Raw genomic sequence first — 26,556 nt, 5'->3', positions numbered from 1 at the left:
ATTCAAATAAAGATTATTACACGAATAATCTCTTATTCTTACGTAACTTACGTACCGTCAGAAAGTGGACTTGTCCTGTTTTCCAACCGGTGACTCCGATAACGTCTTTAAAACGCGAACGATTCCGGCTGCATCAATGGAATTCATTCTTGTAGCTTTAACTTATGACCGTGTCGTATCGTTTCCACCGAATGTATACATAGTGCTATCGATCACGTGACCACGAAACGACGGAAATCGGTATCACACTGTTTAATCAAATCTAAGGTCGTCGAAATTTGTGAATAGTTTAGTTGGAGTCGAATTCGAATCCATGCAAACGTCTTCACCGACGCGATTTCACGATGTACGATCGATATCGACTGGACGTAGACGCGGCGATAAGATACGCATTTCGAGTGGTTCTGAACGGCGATCGTTTGCAAGGAAAAGCTGATGTTCCAGATCGGAATGCAACGCCCCGAGAAAAGCAGCTTTCCATCCTCTGGGATTCATATCGGTCTTACGCTACAGTTATGTTTATCTTCCTTACTCTGTCTCCATTTATTTATAGGTACGCTGTAACTATTTATTCTGTTTACAATTTAAAAAATTCACGTTATTCTGCGCGATCGATAAGCTTCGAGCTAAAATCGTAGAAATCGTTGGTAAATTTGCGGAGTCACGGGCGAAATCTTTCCATCGAGCTTATCTCCGATCAGACGGGACGTCGATATTTCAAACGCGTTTTAACGATTTACTATTTCGGGACTTGCCGTGGCTTTTAAGTCGTGTCCACAAGTATCGCATTATACCGACGTTTCGCGTCGTTTCAGCATAGCAGCTAGCTTCTTTAAAGATCAGGTGACACACTGGTATACTATATCCGGAAGTCTCGAACAGTAGTTACGACTCGAGCCATGTAAGCGTAAAATTCCTGTGTTTTGACATGTTCGACGAGGTCAAAGGTCTCGCGAGTTGGTTCGATACACTCGACAGGAATATTTATCGTAGGAAGTTATCGATTTTACCTTTTTATAATAGCGTTGACATATCGACGTTCATAAATATTCATAATTTTGATAATTGATTCATATCATCGATCGTACAACATGTAGTTAACGTAAACTACGATACGAAATGTCGACACGAACCAACATAGATCGTTTAGAATACGTGTGATCGATCATATTAGCGTCATTGTATATTTAACGTAAACTTGAGTGTTGCATGGCCGGAGGGAGAAATCGAAACCACTTGCTAGAGTCGCAGTAGTAAATTGCAATAATTTGACTGTTTAATTAATCGAGTTGCCCTCGATCTTCGAAACATAGTCTACGTGAATCTTGTCGAAACGATTTAAGGTAAACTAAGTGAATAACTCCAGGATGTCTGCTCAGAATCCGAGTGTGATTTGTAAGATCAGACAGATATTCGTTTATAGCGTCCTGTATATTGTTGCATATCAAAATATTACGTTAAAAACATAAAAAAACACACAATAATTTATATAGTATGTAAAATAATACTTTTGATCGATAACAAGCTGTGGTAGATCGATTCTCGAGGCGTCTAAACAAAAGATTTTCAATTGCAACTCGAACGTTTCAAACTATCGTCGCACGTCTCTGAAATTTTTCCCAACCCTCGCTGTTTTCTCCCTCGAAAGCGGTCGAATTAGCGTGCAAACGCGTTTACCTGGTCGATTCGCGATAGCTCGATGACTTTCGTTGGACGCGGCCAGAATTCGATTCCTCGCGAAACGCGACACCGTGAACGCGAGAAAACGACGGAAGGAAAAATCGCGCGAAGGAAGCGCGTTGGCTCGAGTTCGCCGGTAATAGCTTAGGTTACCCACGATTAGAGATTTAAGCTGTTCGCCAACCAAGGAATCGCGTTACGCATAGTTCGCGCGAGTCGCTAATCCCTCAGCCACACGAGCACCGATCGGCTCGATCGGCGTCGTTTAAACGCCTTCGCGTTGTTCCTCTGTTCGTCAAAAATTGTATGCACGTACGCGCCAAAAATCGTACGATCGCCCTCTTATAACACGTAGCTTGTGAAAATCGCTTAGAACGTACTGCCGATATTTCGTATATTTTTGTACGTTGCGCGGGTTCTTTTCATTTTTCCATTGGCTTAACGCTTTCACGGCCGGTGAAATCAGCGTGGTGTCAAGTGCAAATGAAATGTTAATGTCCGGTGACGCCACGTTAGTGTCTTGAACTTGAAACATGTTGGCAAAAAGCTCTCCGATTACTGGTTAAAGTTACTGAGAAATTTACACTGTCGGCAAAGCGTTAAACGCGGTCTAGTTGTTAACCTCTGCTGCGTTCCTTCGGTCATTTTCGATCCGAATAGTAGCCATTCCTTGCGCGTTAAAAGATATCTCAGGTTTGACAAAACGTATGATAAAGAGTATCGGCGTGCATGATTTCAATTCCATGTCAAATATTATTCTTCGAGATTAAAAATATTGTTGGTTGGTCGAAGCGACAGCAAGAGCGAAATGTAAAGATCAAACTCCGGACGTATATCCGAACTATTGTAGAACCGCACAGAGGACGTTCGATAGAAGAGAAGCGTGTTGATAGTTGGGAGCCAGAAAACTGGCGCTTGCTCCGTTATCAATCGGTCGACCCGTCGTTGGACGATACGCTGGTTGGCGCGTGCCGCGCGGATTCAGAGTTGATTCATTACGGACATTCGATCAACCACGGTAGCCGAATATGTTTACTCGCTGGCGGCTATCTCGAAAAAGCGAAGGTCGACGTTTGGTTTATTTGGAATCTCTTAAACGTTGAAGCCCGCGTCGATAGCCATCGATATCCTTTCAGGAGCTATCGAACAAACATTACAAATTGTAAATCATTCGACTATCCTATTTCTCCGTTTTAATTTCTAGAATTGTGAAATTATAGCACGGCAATTTATAACCGGCAATTAACACCAACTAAGATAGACAAATTGTCGAAGCAGTGGAGAGATGTGTATTTGCAGCCGGTTTTTATTATTAAAAAATGAAAGATACTTGTGGTGTACATATAACACGCATAATCCCGTAAATCTCCGATCGGTGACTTATGCTACAAATAATCGCCTGGTGACGAATAGGCCCGGTGGGCGTGTGCGTGGGCATCGGTGACAACGAGGCACGTCCGATTCGATTTTCGTCGACGATTCGTTCGAGAAAAACTGCCGCTTCGAATCGATGCTCCCAGTGCGCTCGTCTGTCGTGTCTCAAGAGTCTCGAATGTTTCGAACGTAACGATGATTCCCGAGCGCGGTGTAACTCGAAAATCGGACAACGTGACGCGATACGGAAGAAACGACTGAGATTCCAAAGGTAAGAAGGCATCGTTGTTTGACCCGGCAGAGATCAGCCGATCTCGCGAGACTCGAACGATCCGCTATTTTCTTTGGGCAAACAGATCAAAGCGTTTCGAATGCTGTCGAACGATCGAGCGCTGGATTGTTCGGGCTATCGTTCGGCTCGAACTAAGTTGTTTAAATAGAATGCTATCGCTCAAATATAAATAAAGTAAATTGTATTGCGAAGCGCGGAAGATGCGGAAAATTCGAATAAAAGTTACGGCAAGTATACTACAAATCGAAGGCACGAAATGAAATTTTATAATTTGTAAAAAGAAAGAGTTTATCATAGCGCGATAAAACTCTTCAATTTCAAACTGTACAAAATTGTAGGTGGAAATAAATATAGAGAGAGAGAGAGGTATAATAAATAACGAACAAAATGTTGCACAAATATGTGGATTTTCTTCTTATAATCAGAATGCGAATTCGATAGAATCTAATAACGTGAGTGGACTGAAAAGAAATTACAAATGGAATGTTGCGATTAACCTAACGTTGGCGTTTAACGGATTAAGAAAGTACAGTGGTGTCTGTTTAAATGAGGCATACTTGCTTAACCTTTACGTTGCAAGATTCCTGTACACTCTAATAGTAGTCAGCTACGAAGCAAGACAGTGATTGCAAAAACATATAAAATGATTTTCTTTTCATCTTTGGATAATTGGACGTTTCAGCTTTTTGGCTGTAATAGTCGTTTCTCAATATAATATATACCGCAATAAGGAAGAACCAAGCTCTTTACGACCTTGATTCTACTTTTTGCGCCTACAGTTATCGTAGCTCCGCTCTAGCAATGGAACGCTTTGCCAGAAAGATTCAGTGACCCCGTAGACGACTAAGAATACCTAAGAACCTAAGAAGGAACGAACCATAGATCAACACATTGTTGATATATGACGAGTAAGCTGGTGAATTCACGCACAAACGTTGTCGCCGGCGGCACGCGTTGATTTTTGCATAAAATAGCCGGTGGTGCGACTGAAAATAAAGAAACCTTTGTATAAACTAGTTAGTCGGTGGTACGCCGCAAAATAAAATGAAATTTTTGCATATACTAGCCGGCGGTACGCCACGAAATAAAATACAATTTTTGCATAATCTACAGCCGGTGTTACGCTGCAAACTAAAATAGAATTTTTGCATAAAATAGCCGCTGATACATCTGAAAACGAAACAAAATTTTGCATAAAATAGTCGGCAGCGCGTCTGAAAATAAAATACAAATTTTGCGTAAGCTAGCCGGTGGTAGGTCGCAAAATGAAATATACATTTTTCGCACGATAGTAGCCGATCGACGATGTGTTAAAAATCGAAGATTTAGATATAGGTTGCATCGTTCATGGCGGTGTTGTGGCGATGAAATCAGGCGAAGCGAAGCGACACAACGGCCGCGTGCCTAGATCAACTCGCACGCGCTCTCATGTTTATCCCAATGTCAGCCGTCGCGGTTATTTTTAGCGCAACCCGTTACAGTTGACCGCGACGAGTCGACGCTTCGTCACGGTTCTTCCAGCGACGATACGTCACGTCGCGTCGCGTCGCGTCGCGTAGCGTCATGTCGCGTCGTGGCCACACGTCTGCATACACGTGAACCGACACGTTACTTCGCCACGCGACCCGGTATCGACTCTTTGTTATTCAAGGTATTGACTCCTTGTGCGTATCTAGATCGAGCGTACGAATGCTCGCTCTTTCTCCACTTTGGTATAATTTGGTAAAGTGAAAGTACGAACGAGCGTTCGTTCTTCGACTGCTTGCCGAATCGGAAATCAAACATCCGAATGCTCGAGCAAAAATGCTGGAAAAACGCTCGGTCGACTCCTTTTTAGGGACTCGGTGCATCTTCTACGAAAGTTCACTCACGTTCGCCGCGAAGGCATGGAGAATAAACAGACGACTAATAAATTCTATTTGTCTTGTAATAGAATATTTAATGGCACATTGTTTGCTCTTTAAAGCGCTATAAATACGCGTAGAGTGGCTTCTAAACCGTTGATTAATAATTACAAAATAAAGTTGAATTTGCTTATAGTATAAAATTCCCTTATAGTATATGCTCGATATTGTAATATTTATATCGTAATTATTTATTTTATCGTGAAATTGGATTGAAATTGAACCTGGTTTTACATAGTTTGCATAGAACACGAAACAAAACTAAAACTAAAGCTAAACGTAACTAGGATGGCATAAAGACGTATTCTTCGATTATCCCTCCTCTTCATCTCTCGATACTGTACCTTTATAGAAATATTCTTCCTGTTACACTTCGATCATGCGTTCATTTATTCCGCCATTTATTACCTGTTTTTCTTTCTTTCTCGTTCGTACGTATTATTTCCCAATAATTGCACTCTTCTTCGTTCTTGTCTTCCCTTTCCCTCTCTGTTTGTGTTTTTCTTCTTTTTCCATGCTCGCCATCGTACGAGAATCCGTATCCTCTAAACGCACGAATCGTTGAAACTAAGATTTCATAGTCCATTCTGTCTCCTTATCACCAAGTCTCGTTTCGATCGATCACCGATACCATTCGTAAGCTAAGATTCGATCGATATCGCATTTTCGATTGCTGTGATCGGTATCACGAAGAAAGAGCAGATTAGCGGGTAAGCCGAAACAAACTGAAAAGAAAGATTTCAGTTTGTTATCGCCAGCTATACTTGGAACGATTCGCTGAATAATTTGAATAACTTTGGCGTTCAAGTTGGTCCGGTTTGTCTGATCGTAGAGAAAGAGACTGAGAGAAGGGGAGGCAACGGATATCAACGATCTAGTCAGGTTGCTCGACCTTGCCTCCGGAGGCGAGTTTCGTTTCCCTCTCTGGTCGAGATTTAATGAATCGTAATCGGTGCAGTTGCCACGGCTCAGGGTCACCGGTGTTCTTCGTCACCCTTTCCTCGATCGTCGGTCGGTTTAGTGTTTTCTGTCTTGATCCAAGGGAACAAAGAAGAATCGACGGACGCTTCGAAAACGAAATGGAATATTTCTCTACGCCGTTGGCGAATTCACGTCGAATTTCATCAGAACGTAGAGAAAACTCTGCGGTGGCTAGAAAAAGCGTTCGCGAGTTTTTATCAGGGTGGTACATTTAATTTTTATAATATGAAATTTTTATACTTATCAATATCCCCTTCGATCTGATTAATTTGTACGAACGCAACCACGTGCAAATACTTTGTCGTAGCCGTTGTATCGTCGATTTGTATATGCTCGTCGAGTCTGTGTAAACGAGCCGAGCGTGTAAAAGATGCAAAATGTTGTCTAAAAGTATCCACTCTATAATTGATATCTTACTTTGCTATTTATGTCATATATCGAAACATACCGTCCAAGTTGGTAACTGAAATTCGACAGAAATGTCTAAAACCACTTTGCTCTTTCGTTCTTAAAGTCGGTAGATTAGATACGTGTGATTGGAGCTCCGCTCTACGAACGAAATTCCAAGAAACGACGAAGATAACAGCGATCACGGTACAAGCTAAAATTCTCTATTACGATGCAAAGAAGCTGTGACGTCCATTTCGATCGATCCTTTCGCGATAATTCTTTCTTCGTCGTATCTGATCGAATCACGTACATCTTTTTCTGTTGCAGTGTGCCAAAGCATAGACATAAGAAACAGCGTGCGTTATTTCTCAAGACTGAAGGGATGCCGACTAGTCGAAGGCTTCGTACAAATTTTGCTGATCGACAACGCCGAGTCGTCGGAGTATACCAATATCTCTTTCCCGGAACTGAAAGAGATCACCGGATACCTGCTTCTCTATAGGTAATCGTTGGTAGTTCACTTTCAAATAAACGTTAGGCGGAAAAAATATAATGACTGTCTGCTGGGGTATTACGCATCCTCAATTTGTCGAACAATTTACATTCTCTGTCGTTATTATCGAGAGTCGAGTAGTTTAGATTAGTTTGCTCGTTCACGTTTTCCTTGGGGCGTACGTCATACAGAGTGTGAATACGACATTTCTACAAGATTTTCCATCTGCAAAAGTATTACGATACGATAAGAGTGGTTTCTGAAATTCAAGTAATAAAATAAATCGTAGATTGGAAGGAAACGATACGACAGGTTCAGTTTTACCGATTTCATCATTTTTGTGCCATTTATCGACTAAAAAGAAGTATTTTAATATGAAACACTCGAAGAAGTTGGAATAACCTAATATGTAGATAGACGCTAATGTTTTCTAAAATGTTGAAGACGGCGAGGAAAAGACGTATTTAATTGCAAAACCAAGCGAAAAAAAAATAGTTCGACATGGAATCGATCGATAAGGTATTATCAAGAATAGAGGTAAAAGATATGAAATGTTCATTTTTATCGGTTTGTTAATTTTAATGTCGCTGGGAGGCTAACATAGTTGGAAAGGAAATAATTTGTTAGATTCGATACGAAGATATGTCTCGTGGAATTAATTGCAATGGTTTCTGAAATGTTCGATAAGGTGCAAAATTATGTACATATTTAATCTGACGGCGGAATAAAAAGACGATTTATGCAAATTTCAATTAACATAGAACGGATTACTATGGAAATGACTAAAAATTGCTTATCACGTTCTTCTTGCACGTGATCCTCGCATTGAATTTTAAAACTTTGCTTCTACGAGAGAGGAAAATACGGCTTACCGTGCTTCTCTTCAACGTCTTTTAAGTCGAATCGAACGCGCAAAAATTTTTCCTTCCACAAAAGTGACGCTCTTTGACTCTGTTCGTTACGTTCGTAAGGGACAAAAAAACATTCCATGAACCGTGCGAGATGGTCGAACGACGAGTCATTGGCAAATACACAAAGGAATTAAGTGACGGAGCCAACGGGAGCGTCGCGTCGCTGCAAAGTAGAAAACCGGCACGGTTTATCTGTCTCTACGACTTCCTCTATCGTCGAGGGCCACTAAACTTCGTTGTACGTTGTTATTATCTCGCCGGTTCCTTCTTCAGCTTCCTCCTTCCTCGTTGGTCGCCCCTTTCTGGCCACTTTTTGCACAAGCATCGAAAAGTACCGTAAACGGGCAGAACATCGGCGGGTACAAGTCTGTACGCTATTATCCAGACTTTTATACTTTCTACGAAACGTTCGAGAGTGGGACAAAGGTCGTGCAACGAGGTAGACGCGAAGCAGTAAAACAACTGTGGAAAATATTTCACGTTTCGAAGAAATTTATAATTTTAAAGAAGGAAACGGCTGTAAATAATAGTATTAATATCGCGAAGGATAATATTTCTTCGAATATCTGCGAAATATATTTTTGCGAGTAGGGAAGAGAGAAAGGAACGATTCATACGTTTGCGAGAAATTTAAACGTGCGAAGATATACAGGAGGCGCGTAATATGTAAAATATAATAAATGTAAAATACATTCGTATCTGTCTTTTCTTCTCTCTTACTTTTATACCGTTTCTGTTTTGTGTATGTGCTATAGGGTAAAAGGGCTGCGAAGCATCGGTCGCCTGTTCCCTAATCTGACCGTGATTCGAGGCCATTCTCTCTTTATAAATTACGCCCTTGTCGCGTTCGAGATGATGAACCTGCAGGAGATCGGGCTGCATAGTCTAACTACCATCGTAAGGGGTTCCATTCGTTTCGAGAAGAATCCCGCGCTTTGTTACGTGGACACTATCGACTGGGACCTGATTGCTAAGGCTGGCAAAGGGGAACACGTGATCGCGGTAAGTTATCGAATCAAACAATTGCCAAATCTCGTAGAAAGTTCTTGTAGAGATCGGAGATTGTTACGCGATTATTAAAATTCGCGACGTTTTACGATTTCGCAATATCCTACGGCCGTTTAGAAGATAATTTTTTTTTTTTTTTAAAGAAGAAGCTACTAATAGGAGTTGATCGAGTTTATATTTCGAATTTTTCATTCACTTCGGACATGCGGATTTCATCGACGGCAGGGAAATTCGTTTAATCGGGCATCGACTAAAATTTCGTTGAGGTAAATGGGACACTGGAGCTCCATCGTACTTGAAAGACGCGATCGCAAAAGTGTTGATTAATGCGCATTGCGAGAGAGGAATTCGCCGCATGGATGGAAAGCGTACAATTCAGACACTGGCACCGAAATTCCATCTTCCATGGCAAGAAATCGCAATAGCGAGTAACGGCGGCGCCTTCTGGCATGTGGGCCAAGTCTTGGCGGAAATTCGACGATCCTGTGGAGAGTAGCAGGAGCATTATCCGGACGTGATGCAACGAACCGTTTCCTTGGCATCCCTCGACATCGGTATAACAATTCTATTTCCCCGCTAATAAATAGCCGTCGAAACGAAACGTGATTTAACATCTTCGCATGTCGTTGACTTTGAAAATCGCGCTCGTTCGTTTCGTATCGTCTAGCGCGACGCTTCTTAAACTTTTTCCCACTCGCGATCCAGGCCAAACTTTTTTCGCGAATAATTTTACGCAAGCCCAACTATATACATGAAAAACTACATAAGAGAAATATTTATTTGTTTATGTTTGATATAACAGATCGGCATATGGGGTCAGGTTGATAAAAAGATAAAGAAGAGATGAAAAGAAATAGAAACAAATAGATGCACAGACAAAGAGAAAGAATAAAAATAGATACGAAGGAGCAGTGAGAAAAGTTATAATATGACACTGGCATAGAAAACGGTCGAGAAAATGTCTTAAGGATATTGTACATTGACCGAGAAGATGCGATGTGGCAAGAGTTCATGCGATTAACCATACGCGAGTTATGCAATTATATCGTAACGATCGTAGAATGCGCGATGTTGTTGAGTACGAAACAACAGGTGACTTCCGAAGCTTCTTCGTGGTACATTGAGGAATAGCAGCTGCGTGATATCCGGACAGTCGATAATCGCCTTTAGCTATTTTACTAATAAAGATCGTATCAGATATCCTTATCTTGCTCAGTATCGGAAGATATAAATTATCAACGATACTGACGTAATTGTGAGAATTACAAACGTCATCGAACGTCCGCTATATTTGGTAGCCAGCCTTAAAAGATTTCTGTTGAACACTCTCGATGTTATGATGTCTGAGAGATGCAGACCATGTTATAGCATCGTATCCTAAATTGGTCTGACAAGGTGACAGTACGATGTTCCAAGAGTGTTTGTATTTTTAAGGAACTTTCAGGACCTGTGAATAAGTCCTAAAGAATCCAGATTAGGCTATAAATTAGAATTGGCTGAGAAAATAATGCATAGATCTTTCGCATTATCAAGCGTGGATAATGGCGTACGATTTATGAAACAATTAAACGCTAGGTTATTTCTCCAATGATTAAAACGCACAATACGACACTTGGATAAGTTGAGAGATAATTTATTAGCTAAACACCAGTTACGTAGGCGATCAAGATCGACCTGGATCGACTTGACAGAGTCTGACAAACATCTATTCTGTTAAAGATCCCGAGATCGTTAGATACTTTCATCGTTAGATATATCATTAACCCTTTGCACTCTGAATTTTATTTCAATTTCGTTACCAGTAGCTTTTAAGTGTTTCATTTGAAATAAATACTTGAACTAAAATATAAGACAATCTACATAAATAAAGGAAGAAAGAAATTCGCTTAAATACCAGTTTTATTCGCGCTATCGTCGTAATTTTGTAATTTTTAAATGCATGATATATCTTGAAACAATTTCCAGGATGCAATCCTGCTTTTCTTTCGCACGTTTTCGCAAAAAAACCTGGTTTTCTTTCACAAAAAAGGATGGGACCGAAGGAATGTCGAGTGGGACTCGACAAAGGAGCTTCCGAGATAAAAACTGACGTCGACATGGGAGTGCAAAGGGTTAATAAATAAAATAAAAGACGATAGATCCAAGTGAGGATCCCGAGGAATTCTGGATGTACTTCGAATTTGATACAATTTGATAATTTGGATTTTGTCAGATAAAGAATAAGTAGAATAGGGAATAATTCATGAAGTGGAAAGCTTGGTTAAAGTCATTGTATATGTCATCAACTTGGAAGCCCTTCTCAATGCGATCCACTAGGTAACGATGATACTCAATCAGATTAGTTAAAGTGGATCGACCAGTAACAAACCCGCGTTGCTCGTTAATTACTACGTCTTTGTAAATAAACGATAGCTCTTTGGTTATTAAGTCTTCAAGAATCTTAGTCGTTCTGTATACAGCTGGAGCTATAATCAGAGAAGTTTAATTTTAAACGATTCTCTGTTATATTTACAATTTTATCAGCAAAGCTAAATTTGCATTTTGCTGAGACAAACGTGCTGTCTTGTCGTTACGTAAGCAATTTAATCTCGGCTGAATATTTGATATAAGTGACAGAACATCCTGATCGTTTTTCGTAGACGCGTAGTCTAAAATCTGACAAGTACGTTTAAGAGATTTTTAGAAATTGTCGGTAATTTCTATCCTAGTTCCGAGCAAAAGTTCATTTTTTGGAAGATTGATGTTTCGTATCTGCGTCGACTGATAACTGGACGAATTCTTTTTTATCGTTTGTTGACGGATGACTGACATTTTTCATCTCACTGGTGTGTAAACAGCTGCAAACATTTTCACGGCTCCATAATTCTGTTACGCAAACCTGTGCGATCGCGGCTCCTTTAAAAAAAAAAAAAAAATAATCCTGGTCTACGATATCGTTTTCAACTCTATTCCATGAAAAATATATAACAAAATCAGAGTGCAATGTCCCTGAAAAATACGAACAAAATTGTTCAAGAGTACAAAAGATTAAATTTAAATGGTTAAATGGTTCGGACCATGTTAAATTAACTCTATCGGGAGAAAATGTTTTCTGGCCTGCGGGAAAGATACTTCTCGGCAATAATTAATAATTTTCCCAGGTTTTTGCAAGAAAGATCATAATGCGCTAAAATGGGTAGCAATTGTATAGGAAATAAATACATCTTTAATAATGAAGCTGCTAACCGAGGAAGACAAACATTAAATTGTCACTCGAGTTGCTGATCCCTCGAACATAACCGTGTCCTTGTCTACAGATCTATTTTTTAACGGATCTTATCGGTCCTGTTAGAAATAAATTCATATTTGTATTATACTGGTATCTGCAAGGTCGAGAGTCGATCTAATCGGAATCAATTTATTAATTCTTTGTTCCACAGTTACGAGAATTTTCTGTTACCTTTCTTAACGAATGACTCGCTTAAAACTGCGATCATTCGTCAGAGTACAATGTCGCATATACGCACCATGAAATCTGAAAGAGCTGAATTAGTAGACCACGTAAAAACAGAATTGCAGTTGTACGGTTGTTCTATTTTCAAGATCGTGTCACGGAACACGGCCCCATTACTCTACAAACCAATCGGACTTTGCATCGTTTCCGCTAGCCAACTTTCCGGCCACGAACGGTATACATTGCACGGAGCAAGTTTCGCGATTCGAGCGCGTCGACGACAATCTTTCGCGCGGCGCACCACCGATCGCTTTCGGGTGAACGGTTCCCACGACGATTTTGCCCGATGCAGGGCAATAATATCCCACGGTTCCAGCGTAAATCAGAGAATCGCACTGCTGGCACAGTTCGCGATGAACTATTTCTGTCGTAGATCGACCGACTGTCCTCGCTGCCGGCGGGATAATAATATCGTCACGCCGTCCACGAAGAGGTGAACCGAGTCGTTTTGGTGCGCGACGGCCGATCCAGCCCTCCGCGGAAACCGGTTCCCGAACCGGTTGCAATTTCAAAACGATCAGACGTTCTTGAAATAAACGTTAACCCTCCGAGGCTGTACCTTTCAGCAACAGAATCGAGTCGAAATGACCCAGAATATACGTACATCTACAGATTAAGACGTACGCTATCGCTTAGAAATACCAGCACATTTGTTTATGTCCGATAAGCTGTACTTTAAGTGTAAAGTCGCGGCTAACTTGTACTGCGATCATTCGATGCAATTAAATTCCGGATTTTGATATTATAATTGTGGAAAATTGAAGGGCTCGAAGATGCACAGAGATAAACGTGAAATGTGTAAAGTATGTGGCAATCTTCGTAATATTAGGTTGTCCGAAAAGTGCTTTTCTTTTACAACGACGCATCTTTATACAAACATGAAAGCTAATTTGTCGAACGTTTTAATCTTCATTTCGATACGACAAAATCGATCGTACGTAATTCGATAAAATAATATAAAACGTTGTACGTCCGCTATTTCCTTGTAAAACGAAAGAAACAGGAAATAGGTTGAACAGCCATTTTATGCCGTTATCGATCGACTACAACGAAAGAAAGTAGATTCCAGTAGCAAATTTATTAAACGCGTACGTAATAGCATTGGACTAGAACCGAGAGTATATCACTGTAAAACTGAGTAGAAGAAGATGAAATCGAAGATACGCAGTAGCTATATTACACCGGTGAGCATCGGATCAAAACGATCCAGATCCAGTGTCCGATAGTTAAAGACTGATTCGCGAAAGCATGTGTGCCATAGCGTTCGACTATGCTCAAATATAGCATTGTAAAGATGAGGATAACAAGAATGAAATGCAAGATACGCGGCGGCTATATTACAGCAGCGAGGATCGGATCAAAACGATCCAGATCCAGTATCCGAGAGTTAAAGGCTGACTCGTGAAAGCACACCGTCAGCTCGATGGATCGGCGTATTTGAAAGGCTCGATGCTGCGAAACCCGATCGATTCGACGCGCAATCGTCGACAGTGTTGCAAATATCCTATACAATGTTCCTTAAATGTAAATCTCATTTAACGCGATGGAATGCGGTTCGTCACGCTTGCCGCCCTCTGTAGATACAATGAAAGCTGGCGTTTTAATCCAGTCCCCATCAACCAGCTGACAATGCGTTAATTCGCGTTTAATGCGAAACATGCACACCGATCCGTGCAAGTGGCAAGCGGATAAGCGCTGCGTCATGTCGATCCAACCCTGCCAACCGATCCTTTCTTTCCGCCGTGTCACGCGCGGCAGCTTTACGCGCCACAGCCGAGAGTAACCGATCGCAGTTGCAAACTTTCGCCGGTGAGAAATACCATTCGACGTTATCAGCGACCATGTAACACGCGGAAAACGTCGCTCCATCGAGAGATCGTAGTACGGCAATCTCTCTCTCTCTCTCTCTCTCTCTCTCTCTCTCTCTCTCTCTCTCTCTCTCTCCCTCTGTCGAGAAGGAGAGAGCTGGAACACTCGTTAATTCGGAAAATATAACGCGCGTCTCTCGAGCTCGTCGTCCTGCCTCGTTATCGGTTGGAATACACGTTGCCAACTCACGTACATCATGCACCGTGTGTTTTAGTTTCCAACTTTGCAGAACGTATGGTTTGCGTTACACGCCAATCGTTCGATCCGAGCATTTGAAACTTCGTTTTTCGTTTCGGCTATCCCGAATCTCCGAGAAGCGTATACTTATGTTTTTATCAGATTCGCGAGATCGCGCGAACGAGCGTACGCTGTAAAGAGCGAATCCGACAAATCCGGTCTGAAGTGTGATCGGCTTCGTTCGAGCGAGCGGTTTTTCGGACAAAGAGATTCGAATCTCTAGAAACGTGTTCCTTCGTGATTGCCGAGAGTTTCGTTCGGATTATCGACAATTACGAAACGCCTCGAAGAGCTTTCGTTTCTCGACGCATCCCGCGGTAAAAACTTCCACTCGGTTAGCGCTCTTACTGGAAATTTGCACCGGTTACGAACAAGTTTCGATCAAGGAAGATTCATCGGAGCAACGGCGCGTGCCGTTATTCGCTGGTTTGTGGGTGAATTCGACGAGAGAAGAACGATAATGACATTATCGTCGCGCGATCGCGACGAATGAATTTCGTGCACGTTAGTCTGCCGACTGTAAGAAAATGTAACGTACGATTCATGCACGGCTACCTGGCAACCTAACAGATTTCACGAAACAATTCTGTACAATTTTTTAGTATCTTACATCTCTGTCAATTTTTGGAAAACTTTAGTTCTGTGTTTTTTATGATTCTCTGGCGTAGTAACAAACCTGTGCTCTTGTATTCATAGTGTGCATAAAATAATTAGAAACCGTGTGTTTGTCTTTAAATGGAGAAGCGTTTCTGTTATTCGAGCACTTGGTACTCGAGCGTTCTATTATTCAAATATCGTCATTCCTCTTACGTTAATATCGTACGATTAAAATTCTAAGTAATTTTTCAATTCTGCTATTCTCCTTGTAAAATAAAATAATATTTGCAGGGAATAGTCGCTTTCCAGAGCAAACCTTCTCGTCATAAAATTAACTATTTCTTGCGTTTTACTATCTCTACCGTAGCATTCCTTGCTCTTGTAATAAATTCACACTGTATGATAAATATGCAGCGTAAATATTTCCCTTTGCACGGAAATGTCTATTTTCTGAGACTTAATGCGATACGATTAGTATGGCCGATAGATGTTTATGCAAAGTCAATTTTTAATAACGTATGCACAGAGATAGGATCTAAATGGACACTCATAAATATTATTACGTTAAATATTATTACGAGTGCTGTGTTTCAATATTTTATGCAGAGTTTCAGGTTACGTAGGAAACAAAACATGCAAATTATCGGAAAACTATAAACCGTATGAAAAAGTGATTCAGACATAAAGTGAATGGATTCAGAAGGGCATAATCTCGTACAATTAGCTTTTTAATTAGCTTTTTTTTTTTGTAGATGGCTAGCTACAGATTACATAAAACTGGCATCAACGTTTACGAGACATTCACGTTTTTTAAAATGGGATCATAAAACTTTTAATGCAGTAAATCGATCCGTCTCCAAAGTCTTCTCCCCAAAAAGAAAATTTAACCTATTTATGTCGAAGAACTATTAGCTTAGCAAATATTTTATCTTTAATTTGCCAAAATTAACGTATGGAAGGCAAAGACGACGTGAACCTAAGAATTCCGCCTCGCGCCGTTCCTTGTATTTTATACGTTAAATTTGACAAATGGAGGTATATAGCAAATTTTCCAGGGAACGTTTACCGTATTTGAAACTACATGATTCCATTAAAAAAAACCTGTATTACCTGGCCACGTAGAAACGAATCGATTAGAACCAGTTTATTTGCCCTTTGAAATCATTCGATTCGTTTGCAACTGGACACTCTGTATATCTTTGCATATCATACAAATTTCGAATCTACAACCTGTAACTTTAAGGAAACACATCGGAAATTACCATTAACCGACGAAGACGTTTAACGAACAACCAATACTTCTCCTACGAACGTTGGCTCGCGTTATATTGCACGACACGATCGCTAGATCAGTCGAGTAAGTGACGTTTTACTTCCGCTTTGCCCTGTAAAATTTCGACTCGTCGATGTCCGTGGTGAGTTCGAAAATCCTAAGCGACACAGGGCTACTCGATAAAGCACAGCCGTAGAAAAAAAAAAGAAGTATTGGAAAGGGAATAGATCAGAGACATGGAAATCCCGGCGCTAATTGCCGCGCGATACGTCCTGAATTATTTCTCTGGAGACCAACGACCAGAACGACGAGGGTGAACGTATGGATCGAACGGGGTGGCGGAGTCGTTGTAATAAAAAGGGCGAGCCGTACCAGTCGTGCTCAGTTGACGGCGATTCTTCTCAATCGGTAACTTTTATTTAAACTTTCATTGTCCGCTAATGGAAACGCAACGCAACGCAACGTCGTTTCGTCCGCGGCCGAGCGTTCTTTCGGCGCTCTTTATTGATTCCTGCGACGCTAACGCGTCATACATGACGCGTCGCGTGTCCGCCGCTTCCGCGAGATAAATCTGTCCAACGGTCACGCGTCAATCTCTTTTCCTCTATCTCTATTTTTTCCCGACTTGCCTGATAGCGTGACCGCGATTTCGCCGGTAATTATCCGTATCATTGAATCTTGCAATTGTGGAGAAGATTCGACACGCGTCAGCTGGTCAGCATCTTTTCGGAGAATCTATCAATCTATCGAGAACCGAGGAATATCGCAACGTCATAAATACATTACGTTTCTTTAAATTTCACAAAATCGTAGAATCTGGCAGGAAGACATAACGTACGTAGCAACGAAAGAGAAAATGAATCGAGTCCTTGGAAATCAGGCAGATGGCAAGCTTGTTGTAAATTCTGCGAAATTGCAACTCTTTAATCCTTTGAGCGCTACGGACGCATATATGCGTTCTCACATAACCATTCAATTTGGGCTAAAAGTGGGACGATAAAAAGACGTATGGATGTTATCCATCTGATATTTCGATGATTTCGTTGCAACAAAAAAAAAAAAAAAAAAAAAAAAAAGAGATTAATTATCAAACTTGCAAACCAAAGCGAAGACCAAAGTGCGTAGCAGACTGCAATGCCTTGATGGGCGCAGTTGATAAAATCGATATGATTTCGAGTTCACTTCACTGCGTTCGAAAAAGCACAAAATGGTATAAAAAATACTTTTTCCACCTCTTAGACCTCGCTATATACAATGCATATATTCTTTATAAAAGTGCTAATAATAAAACTGGAATATTTGAAAATTTTCATCTGCCTCTCACAAAAGATATTTTACAAAAATACCCACCCACCACGCAGAGTAGAGGCAAAAGGAGGAAGAACCTTCCATTTCTGTTAACGAAGAGGCATTTCCCTACATCCTGCACAACTAAAGAAAATAATAAACATTGTTCACGACGAAGATGCGCTGCTTGCACTAAACCTAATCGCAGGACTGACTCGCGTTACGAATGAAAAACATGTAACATTGGTTTACCTATTGAAAACCCCCTCTTTACCATACAATACAAAATTATTAAATTTTCAATTAAAAAATAAATTTTCAAACTTTTATACTGTTCATGTTATTATTGCTCAATGAAATAAATGGTTATTAAGGCTTGTCAGCTCACTACATCATTTATTTTAGTTACAATCGATATATTTTGCAATGAAAATTCAGTCTGCTCAACTTGCGCTCTGTCGTAAAAAATACTCAGTCCACGGTGTGTTTCTTCGTAAAGAGTGAGCAGTCCACGGCGCACGCTTAACGTCGGACAACACAGCGCTAAAAGAACTAAAACTATGGAAATATTTGCAAATGTAAAAGCACCGAAGTAATTTACACGCCTAATACGTAACACATAATTTTTCTACGAACAGCAAAATAACGCAAGTAATTGGTAACCGAATTACCAACGAAGATGGCGGATTTTATTATTTATTTTTTTATGATTTATTTATTTTTATTAAACGGTAGCCGAAAATCACTATGTCCATTCACTATTTCAAAGCCGTAGTATGATTTATACCGGTTTGTTTCGTTGATCTTCGTAACCCCCGTGCCACGACAATCCCGATAAATATCTCATTTCTCGAGTCCGGCCGATAGGATGGTAGCTCGTCGCAGCAACGGGTCGCAAGGGTGATCGATAGAACGTGACCGGGTCAGAGGGTTAATTAGTTTCCGGCTGGCGCGCTAAAAAATTCGAGCGTGTCGCGAGGGTCGAGGGTCGAGGGTTCGTCGCAAAGTTTCGAGCTTTCAACCAGGCGCGATCGTCGAGAGCACCGTACACTCAATTGCATCGTTTGATCGCTTGGAAAAATTCGTTATTCAATCTTGAAATTGTAATTTCCAGTTTAAAAGTATTTAAATTTTCATTCGAACGTAAATTTCTTTTCACATTGCGGATTTTTGTTCACATTGCCGAATCGGTCGGATTAACCACACGTTCCTCTAACATTTAACGTCGATCAACCAACAGACGTTCAGACAGCTTTGGGGTTCTGGCATTCTCCGATTTTCGCGCTACTTTTGGAATCGTTCGATTCGGATGTCGAATATAGCGTGAAATATCGTTTTCAGCCAACGGTCGAATTTTTCGACAGGATACTAATTTTTTACGAACTTTTACCCGAATTCCATGTTTATTCGTATTGCTTGATTCCGTGGATGGTACGAGAACAGGAAATGAGCTTCGTGTTTACAGGATGTCGACGTTTGAACAATCGACGGGCGGAACAGTCGCAGTGGCGCGTGTCAAAATTTGTAGAATTTATTTCAGTCACCTGTTCCAACTCTCAAAGCTATCATCCCTTTAACTTCTTAATCGATTAAATTGTATCTTTACTCCTTTATGCATTATATTATAGCGAACTTTTTCTAACGATGAATAAGGAACGTGTTTTATGAAAAATGTTGCCATCCACTTACGCCGCTATGATTGCTAGCCCATCAATTTCAACCTTTTTAGGTGTCTGAGTTGTGAAAAAATTAGAGAAGAAGAGAAGATTGGTAATCGAGATGGTAAACTTTGGAACTTTTACAACGCGAGGAAACGTAAAACGAAAGTTTCGCCGCGAGATTTTCGGTTTTAGACACTGAAGAAAAATCGCAACTCTTTAAGAGCGGCGCTAAAACAAAGGCCACGTAAAGAAGAGATGTATCGCGAAGTGTATGAAACTAAAAGTTTCGGTAAAGCCGGAAAAATAGCATAACGGCGATAAAAATAAATAATGGAAGGCGCCAGACGTATCGATCCAACCTTTAGCACTCCACAGCCTCCACAGAAGTTAAGGAATTCTCTTGGCCGGCGCGGCGTGTAGCTAACAAGGTGGTAAACTCTCCCCTTCGTGCGCGATTTTCGTCCTTGGAGTCCCACGTGTTTCCAAACGTTCGCCATATTGAAATTTTAACGATTTCAACGATTTTAGAAATTTTAACAATTGGGCCACGATACCGCGTGTCCTACGTGCAATCGTCATAGTGAAATAACAACTAAATAACGAATTTTCTATGAAATCGTCGTTCACGGTAAAAGCAATCCATCGATAAGGTATTAATAGACGAGTAATACGTCGTGGATGTTACAGAGAAAAACTAGGTTAAAAAATGGCTAGGAAATATTTTGATGGATCGCTTGAATATTTCAATATTGATTTTTCCTGTATTTCTGTTCACAGGGGAACAATCCGAAAAACGGATGCCCAGTGTGCGAGAAGCACTGTCCGCAAAGACAGACCAAGTCGGATGAATACTTATGTTGGAACCAGCAACACTGCCAACAAAGTAATTGTTTTTCTCTCTAAAATTATGAATTTCCCACGAAATATAATAGTAGACTCTCTCTCTCTCTCTTAATCGGTCTTTTTGCGATAGAGCAGAGTGTATAAAACAACGTAAAATTTGGAACGAAATATTCAAAGGGGAATTCCATTCAGAAACCATATGGTAAAAGGCACATTTAGTTGCACGAAAGTTTATGCGTCGTGTAATATCAAGACCAACTTTTTTTTTTAAATTAAATTCTGTTTTATGCTAAATTCGACGTACGATGAATACGTTACGGATAATAGCGTGGCAGATGAAAAGGAGACCGGATGAAAGGGAAGCTCTAGTATGTCGTCAATTCTACCACTGAATTTTCGTTTATGCAAATAAGAAATTTCAATAGAACTACAACCGTCTGAACGCATCAAGGGATGCCACAGTTCGTATATAATAGGAGCTTATCGACTCTCCAATCATTTTCTCGTTTTCGCTGTATCGTCTTGCCGAATCTAAGCTACTCTGTCCATATCTTCTGTTTATTATATCGAAACTAACGTTATATGCGATAGGTTTCGTTATTTCGTGCAGAGTTCAAGATCGAACTTCAACATGTCGAAGGTTAGATGTTCCAAACAACGCCACTTTCTCGGTTTCACTAGAAATCGATTCCAGACTCGAAGCATGACAGACATCGTCTCATCTGAAAATATCGTTTCTCGACAAAGTAGAGAAATCGCGCGCCAGGTAGAAGGAAAGTTGGAAATTCCCTGTCAGCCGATGTTAATTCGTAACGCGGCGATGTCGCAGGGGAAATTCCCGATGTTGGTCGGCCGCGTTGTCCGAGTGGAAGATGAAAGGACACGCACGTTTCCAGCTATCTTCGACGGCTGCCGCTCCCACGCGTGACGACGACCCATTCTCGATCACGCTCCCGCCCCGTTCGTTCCTTCCTTCCGAAATTATCCGATTATTCGCTGGCCTTGTGGAAAATGGAGGATGTCTGGCCGCGAGGAAAGGGGCGACGAGAAATTGGCGGCGGCGCGACACGTTGGCCACCGTAGGCGGCTCACCCGTGGGCGCTACGACTCTAAATTACACTCAACGGACCTTTGCGCGGGTAAAAACTGACAGGAATGCGCTAAACATCGCTGTACTAGCAATCGCGTGTCGCTTGAACTTTCCATAGAACGCCGATAGTCGTTTAGTTCCACGGTAGCTCGAGCGTTTCACGTCGATTTACGAGAAACTTATTTTTGGATAATTTCTCAAGGGCCTGCGAAATGTTTCTTCTGTTTTTTCTCTCTTATATTTCGTTTTCTTTCTTTTTTTTTTTTTTTTTGACGACTTTCGATGTCTTTCGTATTTATCGATCGTATCGTAAGCTGTTCGTTAGCGAGGAGCAGCGGCCCCTTTCGCAAAAATTACAAGGAAAGTTGGAGACGTCGCCACGTGTCCCCACCGAGAACGTGACAAGACTTCATCCGGTGAGACGCACGTTCGAAGCTACATCCGTGTGGTTGTTTACCCGGAACAGTGGCTTGAATTTTTTCACGTGTAGTCATCAAACGGCCATTTTATCCGTTAAAAAGATTCAACCTTGTACTTATATATTAAACATCGGACAGTGTCTCCTTGATGCTTTTCTTAACAGCTATCTAATCGAGCGGAGGCGAAGTCTCTGGAACGAGATAGGGTTTGAAAGACACAGAAGACAGAGGGATTTGTAAGATACCTTCAACCGTTGAACCGCTAATTTTACTCGTAGAAGTCTCGGGAATAACGCGTTGGCCAATTAGATGGACGAGGGAAAATAAGGAAAACGCTTAAGTCGAAGATACTATGTGGAATCGTAGGACAGTAGAGATGAGAACACCTTCGTACAACGTCATAGATGGTACGTGAGGTTAGTATCATTCGTGTTCTAACTTGTTCGTTTCAGTCTGCGATCAAAAGTGCGAGAACAACGCGTGCGACGAGTCCGGAACATGTTGCCATCCGTCGTGTCTAGGTAGGTGCTCTGGCCCGACGAATCGCGACTGCATGGTCTGCAAAGACGTGGTAACCGACAACAACGAGTGCAGGGAACATTGCCCTAACGGTACCTTGGAATTCATGAACCATCGATGCATCAACGAGGAGAGGTGTCTTGGAATGCAGAAACCACGGGAAGCGTTCAACGTGAAGAACTACCCGTACAAATCGTTCAATGGAAGCTGCATAATGGAGTGTCCACCGGGCTACATGGACGAAGAATCAAATGGCAAAGTGTCGTGTAAAACATGCGAGGGACCCTGCCAGAAAGAGTGTGCCGGAGCGAACGTGGACAGCATCGCTTCGGCGCAGAAACTTCGCGGATGCACTCACATCACCGGCAGTTTAGAGATCCAGCTTCGAGGTGGGAAGAATATCGTGAAAGAGCTAGAGGACAGTCTGAGCGCCATAGAAGAGATCTACGGCTACTTGAAGGTCGTGCGTAGCTTCCCACTGATATCTCTCAACTTCCTGAAGAACCTGCGAGTGATACGCGGCAACGACATCGACAGCTCAAAATACTCGTTAATGGTAATGGACAACCAGAATCTACAGGAACTCTGGGACTGGAGCTTGCACAAAGATATCAAAATCCTGTTGAACGGTGACATAGGGAAGATCTTCTTTCATCTAAATCCGAAACTGTGTTTGTACAAAATCGAGATGCTTCGAGAGAAGGCGGGTTTACGACCTTTCACGGATTACGAGGTGGCGTCTAATAGCAACGGCGACAAAGTCGCGTGTAACGTGACCGAACTGAGGACCAGGGTTGGTAAGAAGTCACCGTGGGGTGCGGTGATCGAGTGGGAACCGTTTATTCACCACGACGCCAGGTCTCTTCTTGGATACGTGGTGTATTTCATCGAGGCACCCAACATGAACGTAACGATGTACGATGGCAGAGACGCGTGCGGCGGAGATGGTTGGAAGGTCGACGATGTGTCCCCAAGCACAAATACCACCCTGATGGAAGGATCCAAGTTTGGGTCTGGTCGACAGGAGAAGAGCGTACACACGCATTACTTGTCTCAGCTGAAGCCATACACGCAGTACGCTTATTACGTGAAGACTTACACTATTGCCACGGAAAGGTCCGGAGCCCAGAGCAACCTAACATACTTCAGAACGATGCCGGAAGCTCCTAGCTCGCCCAGGTTCCTTACGACCTGGACTAATTCGAGCAGCGAGCTGATCATGTCCTGGCTGCCACCTCTTCACAAGAACGGAAACCTAACGCACTATCGGATCTTTGGACGATGGGAGCCAGACGACCCTAATTTCATCGATCAGAGAAATTATTGCGAGGAACGTGAGTACATCGATTGTGCGATCAATTTTATCAATTTTATCAATCCATTGACATTTATAAATTTGATATGCACGGATACGGGAAAGTGTTCGATTCGCGCAAGCTCGTAATATTCAGGGGCATAGCTTGTTGCGATCGTATAAACGATTCGATAAGAAAACAATTAATATTTGATCAATAATACTTAACATTAATACTTGAATCAAGTAAAAAAGAAATCAGGTAGATCTAACGATAATTAAAATATGTTGCATGCTTAGCTCTAATGACGACAGATAAGAAGGCGCTCGCAGAGGAGGAGAGGAAACGAATAGATGAAGAGAAAGAGCGGATAATACCTGAAACTGGCACCTGCGAGTGTTCTGATCGAGAAGACGATCAGTCTTTTCGAGAGAAAGAAGCGTCCAGCGCGATCGAATTCGAAGACGCTTTACACAACCAGGTCTATATAAAACGGAAACCGAAGAAGAAGCGCGACGTTTCGGAGATGTCGTTCGTTCTATCCAGGAAAACGAAATCGTTGGATCTAGATCAGGTAAAGCATCGCTCGATTTCATCGAAAAGTATTTATAGCGTTTCCATACGCTTAGCCAACGTGGTATCGAGTTTTGTACGCCCCTGTTGCAAAATTGCATTTATAGTCGCTTGATTCTCTTGATTTTCTTAAGTGATACGTCGCTGATATCGGTCAGTTCGAAGGAGTTAAGTCCCTTCCACGTTCCTAAAATTCATCTTCCTAACCTTTCCACTTTTATATTTATAGCCTGTAATGGAAAAGATCGAGAACGGAACGTACATAATGTTCGAGCAATTTGTGCCCAGCATGAATCTCTCCTTCGTAATGAAAAACCTACGCCACTTTGCCGCTTATAACATCGAGGTGCAGGCTTGCAGAGCACAGGAAATGAACGACACTTACAAGAAATGCTCCACCAAAAGTATGAAAACCTATCGCACGTTACCGCTGGAAGGCGCCGATAACATTCCTCCCAACACCATCAAGATAAGCATATCCGGTGAAAATAACAGTCTCGCCATGGCTACTGTGCAATGGGACGAGCCACCTCAGCCCAACGGTCTGATCATCACCTATCACGTCGAGTACAAGAGGGTTGACATAGAAAACGTGAGTGGAATTCACGTCTATTAAACTTCTATTGGTTCATCCTCTCAAACTTTGTTCACAGTATCGGATTTCGAATTTTCCAACAATTCTGTGAACAAAGGATTATCCTGTTTCAGCACAATCCGACCGTGGTGTGCATCACGAGGCGGGACTTCACGAAGGCAGGCAACTCGTACGTCCTTAAAGAGCTTTCCGCCGGAAACTACTCCGTGAAAGTTCGAGCGACGAGTCTTGCCGGCAATGGCGCCTATACGCACGCAAAATACTTCTACATCGAGGAAAGAAACACCCTAAATACGATGCAGATGATGTTCGGGGTGTCATTGTGCGTGATCATAGTGTTCGTTATCATCGTCTTGTCTCTGTTCTTCTATAAACGAAAGTTCTCGAGGAACATCCCTAATGTGACGTTGATCGCAACCGTGAATCCGGAGTACGTGAGCACTCCGTATGTGTTGGACGAATGGGAGGTACCAAGAGAAAAGATCGAGATGCTGAAATCGTTGGGAACTGGCACATTCGGCATGGTTTACGAAGGAATAGCTAAGGACATCGTGAAGGGTAAACCGGAAGTACGGTGCGCTGTGAAAACGGTGAACCAGGACGCCACTGATCGGGAGAGAATCGAGTTTCTCAACGAAGCATCCGTGATGAAGTAAGTTGATGAATAATCCGAACAAGTTTCAGGGCAAAAATAACCGTTGCTCGTGCTTATCTTTCTACGGGAAAGCAAAAATATACTCTGGCGTCTTTGATTTCCATGTAATTAAAAGTCGAGAAACATCCGCTGTTTAATTATATGACTATGCGAATCTTTTCTTTGCAGGGGTTTCGACGCTCATCACGTGGTCAAGCTGCTTGGCGTGGTAACTCGTGGGCAACCAACCTTGGTCATTATGGAGTTGATGGTGAACGGCGACTTGAAGAGGTACTTGAGGAGTCACAGGCCAAGCAAGTGCCAGAACATGATTAACGCGTCACCAAAATTAGACAGGATACTTCAGATGGCAATTGAAATCGCCGATGGAATGGCCTACCTCTCTACGAAGAAATTCGTGCACAGAGATCTGGCCGCACGGAATTGCATGGTTGCGGAAGATTTAACGGTAAAGGTGGGAGACTTTGGAATGACCAGGGACGTCTACGAGAGGGACTATTATCGAAAAGGAAGCAAAGGATTGTTGCCAGTCAGATGGATGGCACCAGAAAGCTTGAAAGACGGTGTTTTTAGCACTTATTCGGATGTGTGGAGCTATGGAGTCGTGTTATGGGAAATGGTGACGTTTGCATCGCAGCCATACCAAGGTCTATCGAACGAGCAGGTACGTGCGTTTTAATTTGTAACTAAAAATTATGTTCACAACGATATGAAATTTGTATAAAAATCCACAGTCTCTTTATATCGTCACAACCTCTCTTAACGTATATTAGGTTCTGCGGTACGTGATCGAAGGAGGAGTTATGGAACGGCCACAGAACTGTCAAGAGTGGTTGTATGAACTGATGAAGCACACCTGGAGACACAAAGCAACCAGAAGACCCACGTTCATGGACATCGCTAGTATGTTGCTAAAGCACATCGACTCGGAACGTTTCCAGAATGTCAGTTTCTATCACAGTGTAGAGGGAGTGGAAGCAAGGAATCAAAACAAATCCAACTCACCACATATAGATGAGTGAGCATAGAACTTTTCTGATTAGAATATAGTAATGCTCGCTGAAATTCCAATAACTTTTTCAGGCTCGAATATTTTTGGAGAAAAAAATTTCTTTTC

General features: G+C 41.8%; 2 protein-coding genes across 12 annotated transcripts in view; one reads left to right on the top strand and one right to left on the bottom strand.

Annotated features, from left to right (window-relative positions):
* The window catches only part of LOC122576234 (protein dead ringer), a 318,271-nt gene that overhangs the window by 242,622 nt on the left and 49,093 nt on the right, over positions 1-26,556 (bottom strand). The window lies entirely within an intron of this gene.
* The window catches only part of LOC122576188 (insulin-like peptide receptor), a 125,094-nt gene that overhangs the window by 82,994 nt on the left and 15,544 nt on the right, over positions 1-26,556 (top strand). For 8 of the 10 annotated variants that reach the window (XR_006319672.1, XR_006319670.1, XM_043746151.1 and 5 more), the window contains 9 exons: positions 6,949-7,123; positions 8,781-9,027; positions 20,228-20,333; positions 22,255-23,655; positions 23,916-24,190; positions 24,419-24,781; positions 24,898-25,436; positions 25,608-26,103; positions 26,213-26,457. Coding sequence is in view for 8 of the 10 variants with exons in the window: in XM_043746097.1 (XP_043602032.1) it covers positions 6,949-7,123; positions 8,781-9,027; positions 20,228-20,333; positions 22,255-23,655; positions 23,916-24,190; positions 24,419-24,781; positions 24,898-25,436; positions 25,608-26,103; positions 26,213-26,457 (3,847 nt within the window). In the remaining 2 variants the exon portion in view is untranslated. Of the gene's footprint in view, positions 1-6,948; positions 7,124-8,780; positions 9,028-9,576; positions 9,588-20,227; positions 20,334-22,254; positions 23,656-23,915; positions 24,191-24,418; positions 24,782-24,897; positions 25,437-25,607; positions 26,104-26,212; positions 26,458-26,556 lie in introns of those variants that run through there. The other 2 variants (XM_043746168.1, XM_043746159.1) reach the window with 2 other exon arrangements.

This window comes from Bombus pyrosoma, linkage group LG2, assembly GCF_014825855.1.
Source record: "Bombus pyrosoma isolate SC7728 linkage group LG2, ASM1482585v1, whole genome shotgun sequence".
Lineage (NCBI taxonomy): Eukaryota > Metazoa > Arthropoda > Insecta > Hymenoptera > Apidae > Bombus > Bombus pyrosoma.
Note: the sequence above shows the minus strand (reverse complement) of the source record. Positions and strands in the feature narration are given on the sequence as shown.